The 18,231-nt window shown below is 19.4% G+C and overlaps 6 protein-coding genes and 1 long non-coding RNA gene across 11 annotated transcripts; 4 read left to right on the top strand and 3 right to left on the bottom strand.

The window, feature by feature from the left end:
* Nucleotides 1–159: 159 nt before the first annotated feature.
* LOC411816 (cytoplasmic dynein 1 light intermediate chain 1) lies at nucleotides 160–3,765 on the bottom strand. 2 transcript variants are annotated; one of them, XM_395283.7, is made up of 10 exons: nucleotides 3,304–3,765; nucleotides 3,061–3,134; nucleotides 2,639–2,755; nucleotides 2,318–2,548; nucleotides 1,962–2,172; nucleotides 1,706–1,894; nucleotides 1,517–1,631; nucleotides 1,305–1,445; nucleotides 409–568; nucleotides 160–302 (listed from the first exon to the last, which is right to left on the bottom strand). In XM_395283.7, the coding sequence occupies exons 1-10, from the start codon at nucleotides 3,390–3,392 to the stop codon at nucleotides 187–189; spliced, it is 1,443 nt and encodes a 480-aa protein (XP_395283.4). In that variant the 5' UTR covers nucleotides 3,393–3,765; the 3' UTR covers nucleotides 160–186. The 2 variants fall into 2 exon arrangements, with proteins under 2 accessions (XP_395283.4, XP_006561380.1); XM_006561317.3 differs by having other exon boundaries at nucleotides 1,329–1,445; nucleotides 3,304–3,436.
* A 6-nt stretch (nucleotides 3,766–3,771) lies between these two features.
* Nucleotides 3,772–6,436, top strand: LOC411815 (WW domain-containing oxidoreductase). Of its 2 annotated transcripts, none has more exons than XM_395282.7 (7): nucleotides 3,772–3,995; nucleotides 4,172–4,236; nucleotides 4,492–4,728; nucleotides 4,846–5,041; nucleotides 5,231–5,416; nucleotides 5,511–5,766; nucleotides 5,878–6,436. In XM_395282.7, exons 1-7 carry the CDS (start codon nucleotides 3,901–3,903, stop codon nucleotides 6,085–6,087), a joined length of 1,245 nt encoding a protein of 414 aa, XP_395282.2. In that variant the 5' UTR covers nucleotides 3,772–3,900; the 3' UTR covers nucleotides 6,088–6,436. The 2 variants fall into 2 exon arrangements, with proteins under 2 accessions (XP_395282.2, XP_006561378.1); XM_006561315.3 differs by having other exon boundaries at nucleotides 3,774–3,990.
* Nucleotides 6,437–7,796: 1,360 nt separating this feature from the next.
* LOC552009 (MICOS complex subunit MIC27) lies at nucleotides 7,797–10,079 on the top strand. 3 transcript variants are annotated; one of them, XM_624389.6, is made up of 6 exons: nucleotides 7,797–7,957; nucleotides 8,226–8,404; nucleotides 8,580–8,701; nucleotides 8,792–9,025; nucleotides 9,389–9,558; nucleotides 10,048–10,079. In XM_624389.6, the coding sequence occupies exons 1-6, from the start codon at nucleotides 7,943–7,945 to the stop codon at nucleotides 10,063–10,065; spliced, it is 738 nt and encodes a 245-aa protein (XP_624392.3). In that variant the 5' UTR covers nucleotides 7,797–7,942; the 3' UTR covers nucleotides 10,066–10,079. The 3 variants fall into 3 exon arrangements, with proteins under 3 accessions (XP_624392.3, XP_026301525.1, XP_006561385.1); XM_026445740.1 differs by lacking the exon at nucleotides 10,048–10,079 and adding an exon at nucleotides 9,742–9,891; XM_006561322.3 differs by having other exon boundaries at nucleotides 7,801–7,957; nucleotides 8,235–8,404.
* A 398-nt stretch (nucleotides 10,080–10,477) lies between these two features.
* On the top strand, nucleotides 10,478–11,442 carry LOC726279 (M-phase phosphoprotein 6). Its single transcript, XM_001122030.4, has 3 exons — nucleotides 10,478–10,758; nucleotides 10,899–10,999; nucleotides 11,142–11,442. Exons 1-3 carry the CDS (start codon nucleotides 10,711–10,713, stop codon nucleotides 11,440–11,442), a joined length of 450 nt encoding a protein of 149 aa, XP_001122030.2. The 5' UTR covers nucleotides 10,478–10,710.
* A 316-nt stretch (nucleotides 11,443–11,758) lies between these two features.
* On the bottom strand, nucleotides 11,759–15,812 carry LOC113219328 (EF-hand domain-containing family member B-like). The gene is made up of 10 exons (XM_026445911.1): nucleotides 15,803–15,812; nucleotides 14,311–14,447; nucleotides 13,906–14,086; nucleotides 13,661–13,778; nucleotides 13,401–13,560; nucleotides 12,931–13,146; nucleotides 12,643–12,835; nucleotides 12,378–12,455; nucleotides 12,036–12,145; nucleotides 11,759–11,941 (listed from the first exon to the last, which is right to left on the bottom strand). The coding sequence occupies exons 1-10, from the start codon at nucleotides 15,810–15,812 to the stop codon at nucleotides 11,759–11,761; spliced, it is 1,386 nt and encodes a 461-aa protein (XP_026301696.1).
* On the top strand, nucleotides 15,739–16,829 carry LOC412349 (ER membrane protein complex subunit 4). Its single transcript, XM_395810.7, has 3 exons — nucleotides 15,739–15,926; nucleotides 16,207–16,478; nucleotides 16,586–16,829. The coding sequence occupies exons 1-3, from the start codon at nucleotides 15,868–15,870 to the stop codon at nucleotides 16,780–16,782; spliced, it is 528 nt and encodes a 175-aa protein (XP_395810.4). The 5' UTR covers nucleotides 15,739–15,867; the 3' UTR covers nucleotides 16,783–16,829.
* Nucleotides 16,830–17,032: 203 nt separating this feature from the next.
* On the bottom strand, nucleotides 17,033–17,784 carry LOC102655363. The gene is made up of 3 exons (XR_409074.3): nucleotides 17,346–17,784; nucleotides 17,222–17,275; nucleotides 17,033–17,116 (listed from the first exon to the last, which is right to left on the bottom strand). It is a non-coding gene; the product is annotated as an uncharacterized LOC102655363 (long non-coding RNA).
* Between the last annotated feature and the right edge of the window lie 447 nt (nucleotides 17,785–18,231).

The raw sequence follows: 18,231 nt of genomic DNA, 5'->3' as shown, positions 1-18,231 counted from the left end.
CAAATATGCCAATATCATTAATAAAGTAAAAAAATTATATTAATTATAATTGCAAATAATGTAATAAGAATCAGATAAATATATTATATATTTGTTAAATCATTTTCAAAATTTTATTAAAATACTTGCATATTCTTTGATATTTTTTAATTCTGTATATTGGGTCGCAAAGAAAAAATATTTTCTTTAACATTCAGATGATGAATTTAAATTAGGAGGAGAAATCTTTTTCGTTCGAGTGAGGCGATCTAATTCCACTGCTGCATCATTACACATAGTTGCTTTATCTACTGATGCACTATCTAAAATAAATGATAAACCAAATATATAACTTATTATATAACTTTGATTGATTATAAGAATCTATAATATATATACTAAATTTTTATAATGAATTGAAATACTTACCAATTTTTATGGGACTTGTACCAATCCCACTACCAACTGGTGATCCAGGACTTCCAGTTTTTTTATGAAGAAGAGAATTGAAGAAATTAGCTAAAACACCTTCTCCAGATTGTGTAGATCCAGTACCCTTAGGATCTAATTTTTTATTTGGTGATGCTACCTATATAAAAGATATTTAATACTTGCAAAAAATTTTCTGTTATAACTATAACAGATCATACCACAAAAATTAGAACATGCTTTTAATTGTTTATTGCAAAAAAGCATCTCCAAGATATTGAACTAAGACTAAACTGTTTAATAATCCACATTATTAAATAATAAAATAAATAATTGAAATTTAGACTGTTACAATATCAAGAAGTTGCAAATACATTTTTTTTCTATATTGTAAATTTAACAAAATACACATATTAACATTCATAAACATTCATCTTCAACATCAACTTAATGTAAATATAACTTGACATAATATAATTTTGAAACTATTTATTACAATTATAAAATAGAAAGCTTATTAATTTAAATATAAGAATGTAAGTATGATCAATAAGCAATACATAAATTCATCTAGATGATCTCAATGAACATGAAAAACACTTGATGATCTTAACATTAATATACAAAAAATTAATTACGAAATGTAAATATTATATCAGACAATTACTCCCAAAAGCATATAAAAAGCAATATATGCTAAAATACATCAATTAAGATCACTTTGAATTATTAAAGTCAGGATAATTTTAATGTAATAAGCATTATTTGTTAAAAAATGAAAATATGATAACAGCATATATATAATGTAGATAAATTAGCCATATTGTTATTTAATGCTGAATGATTATTAACTATATGTAATATGATAAGCATGCTCCAATTATAAATGGTATAACCTGAATAACTGGTCCAGTGCTTGCCTGATTCCTGGTTGTTGGAGAACGCGTTGGATCTTTTACACCTAATAATGCAGCTTGTTGTTTTGCCAAGAAAGCTTGTTCTTCTTCTGCTTGTACTTCTACTTCTCTAGCTACACACTAATTAATAAAATAATTTTTTATTATAAAATTTTTAATATTAAAAAAAATATATTCATATATATTCAAACCTTTCTATTTATTGATGGTTGTGCAATAACATCTCTATAATAATCATCTGGTTTCATTGATTGCAAATTTTCATGAAGAATGCTAATTTTTTTCATATTATCCCAACCAGCAGGACTATAATTAAAGATATTTTTAAAATAATAAAAAATCATAAATATTTACTTTAATTTTTAAGAAAAATTACATACATAAGAACTGCATCTTTTTCAACAACTAAAGCAGGTGTTCTAAATGGTAATGAATAAATTCTATGTGTAAGATATTTATAAAGCAAATCACAATTTTTATCTTCTTTTGCTGATGTGTAAAATAATCCTGCACCATATTGTAAACAAAATCGTCTTATCCATTGTTGTATAAAATCAAAATGTTCATCTCTAAAAAAATTAAAATTAATAAACAAATATTTTCTTTCAACAATTACAATTCATAATATAATCTTACTTGTAATCATGTTCTTTTTCAAGCGTGGACATATAATCAGTTTTTGTAATAACAACAACAACATCTAATCCCAAATTTGTTGTAAGTACTCCTTCTGGTAATGGTAAGTTATCCATTGTATCATCATCCAAATTACGACTAGTACGTCTTAAAGGACTACCTGGATCTAATTCATCTCCAGGTTCTGTATAATCTTGCCATTTCTTTACATCTAAATATATAAGATATTTAAATTATTTTATTATTAAAAATTTTAAAATAGTAGAATTATAAAAATCAATTTTTACATATAATTAGATATAATTACATATAATATTTTATATAAATAAAATAAATAATTTAAAAATATGACTTACTTAATTGCCTACACCGTTGCCAAGTATCATTATCTAAAGGTAATTTGTCAATATGATCTCCTAAAAGAGCAGCCCAAGATTGAAGTTGATCCAAAATAGCCCATGGTGTTGTCATTGCAGCAACTAACATAACAAGGGTATGTGGAAATCTTTCTGCATTTAATGCAAATCTTAAAAGATTTGCATGACCAGGATCGCCATCCAATACCCAAACAGATAATCTTGTTTGATCTAAATAATAAATTAAGTATTAAAATTTTTTAATTTATAATTTTTTGTCTATTATAATTAAAGACATTATAAATTGTTAATCAATATTACCATCTCTATAATCATCTCTCACATCAATGTATGCAAATTCCAAACCAGAACCTTTCTTTGGATCTTCCACACCTTGTAATTTGGCAATAAGTGTTGTTTTTCCACTTTCATTATCACCTATAAATATTTTTTATTAGTTAGTTATGAATTTACATAGTTAATTAATATTTTTATAATATATATTTTATAAATTAATAAAAAATAATAAAAAAATTATGTATAAAATAATTAGAAAATTTAATTAAAAGTTTAAAAATTTAAAAAAAAATCAATAAACTAATTATATAGAATATATCATTAAAATATTACATTTATAAACATATTTTATATACATATATATTACAACATATAACATCATATCCCTTTAGAATTTGATATTAATTAAGAAAAGTTAATAATTTAAACTAAAAATTCAAACCTACCTAAGACAAGAATATTCTTATTTGAGGGTAATTTATTACTGCTACTGTTTTGTACTTCAGCCAAAATAGAGGACCTATATAAAAAACATATATATAAAATAATACAAGAAAAATGATTAATTTTCTGATTTTTTAACGTGATATAAAAGAAAAAAATACAATAAAATATTTACAATTTGCAATTGTTTAAAAGTATATATACTTTATATTAATAAAAATTTCTAAAAAAAATTTTAAACATACCATAAATTATCTTTATTTTCTGGATCCTCTTTTTTTTTTGAATGAAATCCATTACTTTGCAACATCATATCAATTGCTGTCGCTGCCATTATCCATTTGACACAAATGAAATCTGCTATCGATTGTATATAAAATGCGGGTGCGGTTTACAGTTAACTTCATTCAAAATGGAATCAAATTGTATTCAAACTTAAGTTTACATTCATTCTTTTTTATTTCAATTTTTAAAATTTGAATTATTTATATAATATATTCTTTTATGATATCTTTAATTATTAAAATTATATGCTTATATATTCATATATTTTTCTTATATAAATCATATTATATATTATAATTAAAATAATTATGCAATAATTTTAATAAACATAATTTATAATCATTCTGTTTTAATAAAAAATTTTATTTTATTATTAATATTATTATCATATTTTTTCTGATTATAATGTTGGTAACAGTTATTATACACCATTATGAATAGTTGTTATACATGAATGATATATAAATTATCAACTTAATAAATCATATATTCACGAATAAAGTGATCAAAAGTTATAAATTTATATAAAATAATAAAAATAAAAATCTCAAAAGAAAATGATAGGTATTTTAAATGAGTCTGACAGTGAAGATGAATTACCACCTGGATGGGAAGAAATGACAACTGCTAATGGAAATGTCTATTATGTAAAGTAAATAATATTATATTATATATTATTGTTATCATTATTTTCATTAATAGTTATTAATAAAAATTAATATTATATCAAATCTTTAAATATTAATATGAAATAAATTAAAGATTTTATATGTTTATAATATAATTATAAAATATTTGTTTATAAGTTGTGATATTATTTTTTTCTAGTCATTATACAAAAGGCACACAGTGGACACATCCTAGAACTGGTCGTACAAAAACTGTTGAAGGGGGTATAATATTACTACTATATAAATTTATATATTAATATATATTTAAATTATTAATTAACTATTTATATTGAGTGGAGACAATTATAAAAGTTTATATGTTTACAATAATAATATATAAAATGTTATTATATTATGACTATTATTTAAATATTTATTTCTATATATTTTGAAATTAATAATCAATTATGCAATTTCTAAAATATTATTATCTGAGATTATAATTATGAATAAAATTTGATAATATTTGTTAATAAGAATTACCATCTGGATGGGAAAGACGTGTAGCAGAAGATGGTCAAGTTTTATTTGTTGATCATATAAATCATACAACAACTTATACTGATCCAAGACTTGCATTTGCTACGGAATATAGAGAATTATCACATCCTATGAGACAACGTTTTGATGGTAGTAGCACAGCATTATCTGTTTTACATGGAAGAGATTTAAGAGGCAAAATTGCTATAGTTACGGGTGCTAACACTGGAATAGGTATTATATTTCTTTAATTGTTTCATATTTTCATTTATTATAATTATTTGTAACCAATAATAATCTTATATAAATAATTTAGAATATTATGTTTATCAAATTATTATAATTTTTAAGGATTTGAAACTGCTAGATCATTAGCTCTACATGGTTGTACAGTTATTATAGCTTGTAGAGATCTAAAAAAAGGTACAGAAGCAATAGAAAAAATAAAACAAGAAAGAGAAAATGTATTATGTGAAACATTACATTTAGATTTATCATCATTACATAGTGTTAGAGAAGCAGCTGAAAAATTTAAACAAAAATATAGGTATATTATAAATTAATAAAAAAAATATAGGTATATTATAAATTAATAAAAAATATATATATGTATACTATAAATTAATAATTCATTAATAGTGTCAATATTATCATAAAAACTTAATCATTTTAATTTATAATTTGATTAATATTATATAATTTGTTATTGATTTACTAATATATATTAAAATTTTAGGACTTTACATATTCTTATATTAAATGCTGGAGTATTTGCAATTCCTTATCAACTTACAAAAGATGGTTATGAAACAACATTTCAAGTAAATCATCTATCTCAATTTTACTTTACTCTCTTATTAGAACATCCAATACGAAGCTGTCATAATTCTAGAGTAGTAATAGTTTCAAGTGAATCACATAGGTATTTAACATTGCATATATTATATAATAATTTTTTATTTTTCATTAATAAAAACTGATATATAATATAACTGATATTCTACTTTTATTTACAGATTTTCATCTTTACGAACAGTAGAAGATTTTCACCAATTAAGTTTATCTCCTCCTGCATATAAATATTGGTTTATGGGAGCATATAATAATTCAAAACTATGTAATATTTTATTTGCGCAAGAATTAGCAAAATATTGGCCTTCTGTAAATGTTTTTAGTTGCCATCCTGGTAATATGGTTTCTTCTTCATTATCTCGTTATTCATGGACATTGCGATTATTATTCATGCTAGTACGACCTTTCACAAAATCACTGGTATGATAATTTATTTAAAAAAAAATCTTAATTTATTTTAACTCTTAAGAATTATTTATTATTAAGAATTCTTTTTTTAATAAATATTATATAATATTTAAAATTTTACAGCAACAAGCTGCTAGTACATCAATTTTTTGTGCAACTGCTCCAGAATTGGAAGGTGTAACTGGATGTTATTTCAATAATTGTTATCGTTGTGATCCATCAAATGCTGCATTAGATTCTGCACTTGCAACTAGATTATGGTCTGTTAGTCAAGAAATGATTATTAATATTATGAAGAAAGATAAACTTTGGGAAACATTAGCTTTAAGATAAAAGTTACTATTAATATATTGCCATAAAATATAGTTATAAATGAAATCAATTCAGTAAAATATTGAAATCATAAAAATTTACAAAGTATTTTTAATTAAGAAATTTATATTTATTTTTGCTTAGAGATTTTATTTTATATTTGATAAATTTATTTTTACATGTATTATACTTTAACACAATCAATATGAAAGTGATTGCATTGAACATGTTAATATATTTTTTCTAAATTTTATTAAAATTCATATATGTATAAATATGTATATTAAGATTGTATTAAACTGTTATTACTTTTATTAAATTAGAAGATGAAAGAATATTTTTAATGATTTAATAATAATTAAAAATTAATTTTAAGAAAATAATTTGATTTTAATTGATTTTGATTAATTCATCTATTGATAAATATCTATGACATGTATAAACAAAATTATTCTATTAACATTTAATAATTGATAGATTTATTTTTAAATATTTAATTTTATGTCTCTTGTTATGAATATTTTTATAAAATTTATAATACATAGATAAAGATGTATAATAATGCAAAGATTATTATGCTTGTTTCTTAGAATATTCAAAGATATTTTAAACATAATGACACAATGAGAAAAAACTGTGTTATTTTGTTCATATATTTTCAAACAAATTAGTGATACGTGTGAAAATAGCGGAAAATCACACATAAAAATGGCTCGTTAAATTCTTCGATCTCATAAAATTATAAATTTCAATCTTTAAAATTTTAAATAGTGAAATTCGCTAACATTTCAAATATATAGTTATGAACAATTACGTACACAGATTCTTAGAATCAACTATTGGAAGTTTATTTGGTAAAGATGTGACATGTAGAGAACCAGTACATCGATGCGATGATTATCAACCAGGTGTATTAGTAGAATTTGGAAGAACTGGTATAAAAGTATGTATTCAAGTAATAATTTTTTTAGTCTATTGTTATAATTCTATTAAGATATCAATTAACAAATTATAAAATAAATTTTCATTTATGAATAAATAGAAATGTGAATATTACATTATTTAGAGACGAAAAATATTATAATTGCGGCAACATTGTATTTAAAGAAGAAAAAATTTTAGTCTCATTTTAATCTTTATATATAATAACATATATAATAACATATAATTATAGGAAAAATAAAATTTGTGTAGCTATTCGATCTTCTTTTTTTTCTTTTTTTTATGAATTGACAACATAAACAAAACCTTGATATATTATGTCAATTTTCTATGAAAAACTGTAAATACAGGATGTATAATGATTTTTGATTTTAATATTTAAGTCTTATGTTTTATTTCTGTATAAATTTTTGTTAACATTGAATTGGATATCTAGTAAGTAAATCCTATATATTGTAATAAAATTATATTTCAAGAATATATTTATAATTTTAATATTAATCAGCTTTAATTAGCTTCTATTAAAATTTAAAATCAATAATTAAATAATTATTTTTGAAATAATCAATTTTGAAATAGAAATTGATAATATATATTTTTTTAATATTATTAGTAAACAAATTTTATTTTAAAAATTTATTTTTAATAATAAAAAAAATTTATATTATTAAGAAATAATTAATAAAATTTAAATAATAATAAAAATTTATTGATAAAATTTTAATTTTCTTTTATATAACTATTTCGTAATTAATTGCACTATTTAAAAATAGCACTAGATGTCGCGTTCTTAATACATAAAATTTTTAGTCTGTGAAGTAATGTCATCAATGCCAAATTATAATTTTCGAAATAATGTTTAAATATTTTTACGAATGATTTAAGACATTTTAATATAATTTGTATTTTTGAGAGAGTTATCATTTTTCTAAAAATGCAACGAACTTTGGTAATGATAAAACAATGCAATATTATTTAACATTCGATATTATTTATTATTTCATTTTTAAAATTTTTTTTTCATTTCATATTTTATTTTATTCTTACTTATATCTATTAATTAAATATATAATAAAATATAAAAGAATTTTTTAATGAATTTTATTAATTTTATCACTGAATATAATTTTAATAAATATAAAGAATAATTTCTCAAAAGTAATTAAAATATTATTACTAATATGGAAAACAGAAATCAAATATATATTTACATGAAGTTTTTCAAGAAATTCTTGATGCCGTGTGGGCTATGTGCTGCAGTACCAGCAATGAAACCCCCAATTCCTGAAGAACATCCTGCACCTTGTAGTAATGAAATACAAGGAAAGAAATTAATAAAACCATCAGAATTACCCATTTATTCTATCGATGATGGGTATACTAAGCAGATGCCATGGTAAAGCGCAAGTAATTTCATATTGATAAATGTATTTTTATTCTTATTCATAGAAGAATTTTATAAAAAAGTGATTTATTTAATGTAAATTTATTTTTTTAATTTCTTTTTAAGAAAACAATATATTTGCAAATAATTTATATAGATATAGACAGATAATCATAATTTTTTGTAGCATACAATATCCTTCTATTGTGGAAGATAATATTAGAAAAATACGACAAACAGTGAGTGAGATAAAACTTACAATAGATAAGATTTCTCGCGATATTTCAAGTTCTTTAGAAAGTCTCAAATGTATGTATTTATATTTAATATAAAATTTAATATCAAATTAAAAAAAAATGAAATATTTATTAATATCAATAAAATTTTTTATATTTATAGTTATATCCGATTATCTTCAAGATCAAGCCAATCTTATGCCACGAATAGGAGCTGTTGGTGTAGGTGGCTTATCAGGATTAATATTAAGTCTTAGAGGAGGCATATTTAAACGATTAATGTATACAACTACAGGTGCTGCTATTGTTGGTTGTGTTTGTTTCCCTAAAGAAACAAAGGAAACAGTTAATACAATGGAACATTATGGAAATGTTAGCTACAATTTCATTTATGGTGGTACGTATATTTATTATTTTATAATATTATTGCTTTAAACAATTATTAAGATGTATATAAATATATATATATATATTAGTTAAAAATGGCAAGCAATATAAACTTTATTATTCAAAATTCATTGTTTTTTAAATCATATTTTATTTTTTTATAAAATTGAATTCAAAATATTTTTTTATATAAAGAATAAATATTAAAATTTTGAATATTTTTTGAATATTGAATTTGTATATATATATTTTTTTTTTTTTCTAAAAAAATATAAAATACTACAGATATATCATTAACATATTTTATTATTTAATTTTATATTTATAATATAAATTATTAGTATAAATTTCAATATTACATTAAAAATTTCAGTGAAACCAGGAGACAACAAAAAAGAAATTTCATTTAATGAATTTCCATTAGTGAAAAGTGTGCTTGAATCAGAATATTTTCGTATGTTAGTTCAATTTTTTGAACAAAAAACAAATGATACACCTACTACAACTGATGTTGTATTAACTGATACAACTGCAAAAACGGAGGTAGGATGCAACAATAAAATTACTCTTGCATCATTCCTCCTATGCCTTTTAGAATCATGTTGATATAGTTTGCCATTATATAATATAATTTATCCTTATACATTTAGTTAAACAATTATAATTTTTAATATAAAATATTTTTTATTTTGAAATTAATTTTTTACAAAAATTTTTCTCATATAGTCTTAGCAGAAGCTCACGACATTTCATTTCATCATAATAAAGAAGATTTAAAACCTCTTGATTCAATAACACCAACAGAAACCTCTCCTATAGAAGTACAAAATTCAAAAACTTCAAAATCTCTCATTAAGTAGATGTTTAATAATATAGGTATCCTCTTTATTTTCATGTCATAAATATTCCTTATTTAATGTCATAAATATTCCTTTCATATTGGTTTATTATGTAATTTAATGATAATTAATAATATTAATATTTCATATAAACATTATATAAAAATATAATTATTATTTTAATATATTTCAGATAAATAAAAAGAAATGAAGAAATTGAAAAAGGAGAAAGAATAAATTAATACATTCAGTTAATAATTAGTTAATGATTACAATGAATATTTAATAATTCACTGTAAAAATTATATAAAGTTTAAATACAATCATAAAAAATTATAAAAATTTGTTTATTAATAAAAATTATAAAAATCATAATTTTTATTTATTTATTATATATACGAATTATATATTTATTATCATAAAATTAAGTTTAATGATACTCTTTTTTAATATTATTCTTTTTAAGAGTACATAATTTAAGAAATAAATAAAAATAAAAAGATTAAAAATTTTTAATTTAAAACTTTATATCTTAATTTATTTTATAATATTAAATCAAAATAGTTTTTTTTATACATGGTTATATAGATACATATATAGTATCTATCTTAAATGCTTAATGTTGCTTAACCTATAATAAGAAACATGTTACTAGAAATCGATGTATAATATATAATAGTTTTAATATTATTTTCAAATACATTATAATTAAATTTATTTTTAATATTTAAAACAAGTTTTATTACAGAAAAAGATATAAATATTAATCATATTAACTATATTTTTATTTAAAAATATAATATAAATAATTACGTTATATATTTCATCTGTTTTATCTTTAAAAGAATTTAAAAAAATGGATGTTAATAAGGCAAAGTTATCAAAAAGTATTTTAGAAATGAAAGTAAGTTAAAGAATTATTTTTTTCATATTATAATATTACCCAAAATCATGTATGAAATTTTTTATTCTATTGAATGTATATAAATAATTAATAGTTTATGAAAAGTATATTAGTATATTTATATAATAAATATTTAATAGTTTATGAAACGTACTAAAGAAAAAGTGGAGAAACAACAATTTCAAGAAGAGGGAGAAGAATATTTTGGAAATGAATTAACAAAACGTATGAAGAAGGATTCGTAAGTTTTCTTCAATTTTTAAATATAAAATATTTTAAATAATAAGTTTAATTATTTTATTGGATATTAATTGGATTAATTAACATTTTAATTTATGAAAATATCCAATTTTTAATATAAAAATATATTTTTTATTTTTAAGAGAAAGATTTATCATTGAACCCAGTTATGTCTTTTGTGAAAAGTTAATTGATGGTAGAGTAAGTTTTCAAGGAATGAATCCTGAAATAGAAAAATTGATGGAAGCAGAACAAAACAATGAAAATATTAAAATGGAAGTGCAAAAAGAAACAGATATTTCAGACGAGCAAATGGCAAAAAGTTGGAAAACTTATAGAAAAATAACAAAAAATGAACATAAATATGAAAAATCATTACAAAAACATAATAATAATCATGAACCATTACCAAAAAAACCAAAATTTTTGAAACCACAATATTAGTATTTAATATAAATCATATTTATATATGTATATAATTAATTTTAATTAGATTCTTTACATAAATATTTTTTGTTTAAGAATAATATAATAATTTTTAATTTTATTGTACAGTATATATAATTTCATAAAGAAGAATTTATATTTTCATATTGCATATTTTCATATTTATATATTGCAATAAAATTTGTACTTGAAATGTATAAAAGTATTAAAATGTAAGTAAATATTTATGTAAGTAAATATATTTTAATTAAATATTATGTATATTTATATGAATATATATTATTAATATCTGAATTCTAAAAATATTTTGTATTTAATTAATTTTGTTATTAATTATATCATCATATTGATCAAGCAAATTTGCAAAAATTTCTACAGATACATTATCTGTGCAACTTTTTTTTATTCCTTTTTCCCATAACAAATCAAAACTATTATTAGGGAATTGAATTCCAATAGCTTCAAAAATACTTCTTATTTCTTCTTTACTTCGAAGCTAATTGAAATTTAATTAATAATGCATATATTTATATTATATAAATATAAAAATTAAATTTCAAAATATTATATAAATAAATATTTAAATTTACTTTAGAGAGATCTGTATAACTAAGACCATGTTTTGTAAAAATATTTGGATGTATAAGACTGTAAGCAGTAGGTTTATCCAAATCTTTATAAACTCCTGCTGTTGGAATCTCTGTGAAAACAATGAAATATATTATTTGTAAGCAAAAATAATAATTTTATATTTAACACAATGAATTATTAATATTAATTTATATATATATATATATATAGTATCTTTATTATAATGCTGTACTGTAATGCTAATATTATTTTCTATGATTTTAATAATATTAGCACAATGTAATAAAAAAGTAACATGTTATAATATATTTGATAATAAAGTAGAATAAAGAATAACTAACTTGTAGTATCTATTCTGTCTATCTTTCCTATTGTTGTATTGTATTCAGTGCTATAATATTGGCATTCCAAAGGAATCTCTAGGAAAATTATGTCATTTTAGATACAAATAATGATGTTAGATACTAATAATGATTTAGAAATATGATATAATATTATTAAATAAATATATATTTATTTATTATATATTATATATTATTATTTATATATATCATATAATTTTTAACTCTGTAATTTAAATAATAAAGTTAAAACATAAAAATTTACTTTCTATTTTTGGTAATGTGGGAAAATCATATTTCCAATTTAAAAGATTTAACAACTCTTCATATTTTATATTTTTTTCCTTATATATTTGAAGAAGATCCAATAAAGGTATTAAAAATGTTTTATTTATATATATTTTATATTTGGCTAAGATAGAAAAAACTTTATCTTCTGGTAAAATACCTGTATAATCCTAAATACAATAATATTTAAAATCATTTTAATTAATAGAAGTTATGTTTTTTAAATTTTTAATTATATATATATAAGAAAATAAAATAATAATACTTTATCAAGACATATTAAATCTTCATAAATATCTAAATATGGAATTTCTGGAACTTGTTTTTTGAATTTCTGACGTAAACTATTTATATATTGCAAGTAATTTTGTTGTGTTATAACTTCATTGTTTATGGGACAATCGCTTAAAATATTCAATTTTTCATCTTTTTTTTCACTAACTTTACCATGTCTCATTTCATGTATAAATTCTTTAAATTTCTAAAAAAAATGATTAAAAAAATTTGATAATTTGAATGCAAGAATTTCTATATTATTTTGTTCAGAATCAATATAAATATAACATTTTTACATATATATAGATAGCTTATTTTTCACAATAATAATTTTTAATTTAAAAATAATTTAAATAAAAATTTAATTATTTTCTATTTTTTTATAAATTCTTATATAAATTATAATATAATCTTTTGATAGCAATATTTTCATTTTAATAAGAATATTTAATACTTTACTTCATCAATATAAGAATATGAAGGTTTTGCAAAATTAGAATTTGCAATTGTATTAGGATCTGCATCAATCCATGTTAGAAGTTTTTTTAATCGCATACCTCTGATATTAGCATTATATGATTTCCCAAAGCATAAATTTTGATCAAATGGTTTTTTATAACTAAAATATAATTTTATAATAAATCTTAATATATTAAAAATATATAATTTATAATCTTATAAATTAAAAATTGCCATTTAATTATTTAATTATTTCATACTGTCTTTTAATTTGTTCTGCAGGCAAATATCTATTATGACTTTTCTTATACATTTCAATAATATCTTGCTCTGGAATATCACTTTCCATTTTTTCTTTAAGAAGTTCAGCTACACTTTCTTTTAATAAAATAGAAAATACTTTATGAATATTTTTAATTTAAACATTATAAAATAATTTAAATTATACCATAATTATTATATTATTTTTTTCATTATTACAAATATAATGTTTGATAGTTTATACCAGATTTAAATTTTTTTCCAAAAGTCACTTCTAATGGATTCATACCCACTGGAAGATATGGAATTTGATAACGTGTTTTACCAACTTCTTTGTTCCAATAACTATTCATTACAGTATTTCTTAATTCAGAAATAATTGTCTGAAATGATGTCTCTTGAACTGGTTGTATACATTCTTTTACCTTAAGAATTAATAAAATATATAAATCATATTTAAATATTTTTTATTTGTACAATAATACTTTTATCATTGTTTTCATTAAACTTTATTTATAAAAATAAAAAGAATATAAACATCAAAAATAATTTCAAAATGTTTCAAAATGAATCAAAACATGAAAAAAATATAATTGTAAAAGTAATAAGTAATAACAAAAATTAATTTTTTAATAGATTCAAATCTTACACCAATTATTTGTTTAATATTGCACATATTAGTTATATGTGATGGTAATTTTTGTATATGTTTTTCATTATAATCAAGCATATTTTTCAAAGCTTCAATTTTATCTTCTAAAGAATATTCCATAAAACATTCTTTAATATTATATGTTTTATTTTTTGAATTTTTATAATTTTTCTATACATAATAAATTATAACACCATTAAAAATTAAATTACTAAAAATAAATATAAAATATTATAAGATAAATATATGAAAAATATATAATATATATCTTGTAATTCTTTTTTTAAAATTTTAAATTCATAATACTAATATATTTTATATAAAAATTTTAATGGAATAAAATATATACATAAAAAAATAAAATTCATTTACTAATAAAATAATCTTACAAATTGTTTCTTGTTAGAATCATCATGATTTAATACTAAAAATCCTTTTTCTGTATTACATTTTTCCATTTCGAATGTAAAATATTACATAGATAAAAAAATAAAAAATTTATATTATTAATCACAGTTATATAAATTGCTATATTTTATTAAATAACATATAAAAATAATTTAACAAAAGAAGTAGAATATAAAATAAATATAGATAATTAAAATAAATAGTGGAAAAAAGATAGAAGTAGAATAAAAATATCGAAATTAGTGCTATCTTCAAAGTGTTCCAAATAAAACATGTAAAAATAGTGAAAGGATAGAAATAGAGTAAAAATAGAAATAGAATAAAAATTGATCATTAGCGCCATATTTCGAATATATCAAAAATAGATTTTTAAAAGAATTATTAAAAACAATTAAGAGATAACACTTATATTCAATTCTTATTCTATTTTATCCTACTTCTAAAGAAATATCTTTGTTAGTCAATAGATAATGCTGATACTCAATTCTTATTTTATCTTTTTCTCATTATTTGTCCTCTCTTCATATATTTGATTTCGGAATTCTGAAGATGATTTTGATTTCTATTTTTTCCTACTATTTATATTTCTTTTATTTTTGATATATTATAATATTTTATATTCAATTTATTTCTAAAAAAAGAATTAGAAAATTTATTATATATATATATATAATTTATTATATATATATATATATATATATATATATACACATATAAAATAATATAATTTGAATTTAAATTTTATATGTATATTTTTTCGCGCGTAACTTTGTTTAATTAAATATTTAAAATAAATTATTTTAGTTTTATTATTTTAAATATTAAATATATTAAAATATATGATTTTTACCTATTATAAAAATTTTAATAATAATTTCGTTAAAATTATTAAATTATTATATTTAAAAAAAATTTTTTTATTTTTCATTGTTACATATTTTAAATTTAAATGTTAAATTTATATTTATATTTCTAATTTTGTTTTATTGATGTAATTAATTTTTGATGAATTTAAGCATTTGATTGCTGTTGTACATTATGATTGTATAGTATAAATGTCTGTGTATACGTTTATATATACATGCTGTCATAGTTCTTGAAAAAATTTATAATAATAATATAATAAATTTAGAATATTCAACGATAATGACAGCAGTTAAACAAAATACGAAACGATCAAAATGGGCTTTGGATTTTGCTCACAAGTTGGTAACCTTATCATTTAAGTTATATTTATAACATGTACAATACAAATTCTCTTAATTAATTAATCATTATATTTATTAAAATTTTTGATAAATTTATATATATATGTGTGTATAGTTTAGATTATAGAAAATAAATATGTTAATATGTCAAAATTGTTATTTTTCTATAGTTTACATAAATAAATGATTTAAAGATATAAAGGTTATGATATAATATTTTATATTATTTTTTTAAAAAAAACAAAGTAATATAATTTAAAATATATTTTTTTTGTAGGAGTAAACAAGAAAAAAATGCAGATATTGCTTCACCACCAGGCTATACACCTGCTGTTGCTTTATTTCATGCTGCTGATTCAATTCGAGAATCAGATTCTAATCATTTAATAATTAAAAAATCATGGGATTTAGCTTTAGGTCCTCTTAAACAAGTCCCAATGAATTTATTTATAATGTATATGGCGGGTAATTCCATATCAATATTTCCTATTATGATGGTTGGTATGTTAATTATTAGACCAGTGAAAGCATTATTTACTCTTCAACAAAGTAAGTATATCAAGTTATTTATAATTGGAAGATACTTTAATGAAAAATATTTAAAATTAAAAAAAAATGATAAGTTAATGCTAATATTTAAAATTTTTTTTTTTTAGCATTTAAAGTAATAGAAGGAACACATGCTTTTGGACAAAAGTTTGTATATTTTTTAGGACAATTGGTAAACATTGCACTTGCATTATATAAATGTCAATCAATGGGATTACTCCCAACACATGCATCTGATTGGTTAGCATTTGTAGAACCTCAAGCACGATTGGAATATTCAGGTGGTGGATTTATATATGTATGACACAAGATATAATTATTTAAAAATATACTATGTACATTTAAAGTAAATTGTTATAAATTTAGACACATTTTATTTTATCTATAAGTTATCAAAATATTCACACATTACACAAAATGTTTTATTAAAATCAAATCACAAAAAATATTTCATGTTTATATACATATGCATATAACAATAAAAAGTACAACAATATGATAGTATAATAAAACTGTATACATTGAAATATATTCCATAAACATTACTATTATTTAATAAATTGTTATTTTTTTTTATATTCATCTGCAAATTCTTTTATTCGTTCTATTATTTTACTAGGATCATCTACACGTGGTATCTGAAATAAATTTATATTTAAAAATATTAATGTAAATTTTATCATAAAATGAGTATCATTTGTCAATTATTGAAAAAATTAGTTCAAAATAATCTTAAAATATACCTCATAGTTCTGACTTATATATATACCAGCATAAATTCCAATGCCTAAGGTTATCTAAAAAACATTTTTATATTTTTATTAAAAAATAATGTTATTATTTAAAAAATAAGACATTAAAATGTACCAAAAATTTGAACATTTTTTTTATTGATTATTATTTTGTATAATTTTAACACACGAAAAATATTTATTTTATATTTTAATTAACCTTTAACATCAAACCGAATTTTAATATAAAAATTTCTTGTTAAGAAATTCTTATTACTTAACAAATTTCTTGTATTAAAGTTTTATAAATGTATAATTTATACGAAATCTTTCATTTACTTAGTTTTCTTTATATTCATAGTGTTTGTGATGTTTTCTGTATGTAAGGTTATTTGCACAAATAAAGTTTTTATTCTTATTAAATAATCAATTTTTATTTTCTATTCCTTATTAAAATTACTTAAAAGATTTTTTAATTAAATGTAATATAACAAATTTATATAAATATAATATCACGAAAATGACATGTTCATCGCAAACTTATATTGTCATAATCATATGATTAAGCAAATAAATAGCTTAACTGCTTCTCTTTTCATTAATACCGCGAAATTTAAGAATATTTGAATTACTATAATATATAATTAAATTTATTTTAGAAATATTATTATCAAAATTTAAATATTATATATAACATAATTTGTAAATCTTACAATAGCAATATTATAAACTATTCATTTTAATTTCTTTATATTGATTTATTAATACTTATAATAGGAAGAAAATATGAATAAACCGGAAATTATAAGAAAAAACAAGATAGATCTAAAATTTCAAATATACATTCTATTTACATATATACTTTGTATAAATTTAAGAAGATTAAAGATATTTGAATCATTTTTAATAATATTTTACAATTGAAAATTTAATTCGTTTCATAATCAAAAATATTTAATATAAAGTATTATTTTATAAATAATATAAGTTTTATTATATAATTTCATTATATTTAATTGTAA

This window comes from Apis mellifera, linkage group LG16, assembly GCF_003254395.2.
Source record: "Apis mellifera strain DH4 linkage group LG16, Amel_HAv3.1, whole genome shotgun sequence".
Lineage (NCBI taxonomy): Eukaryota > Metazoa > Arthropoda > Insecta > Hymenoptera > Apidae > Apis > Apis mellifera.
This window is presented reverse-complemented; position numbering and strand designations above follow the sequence as displayed.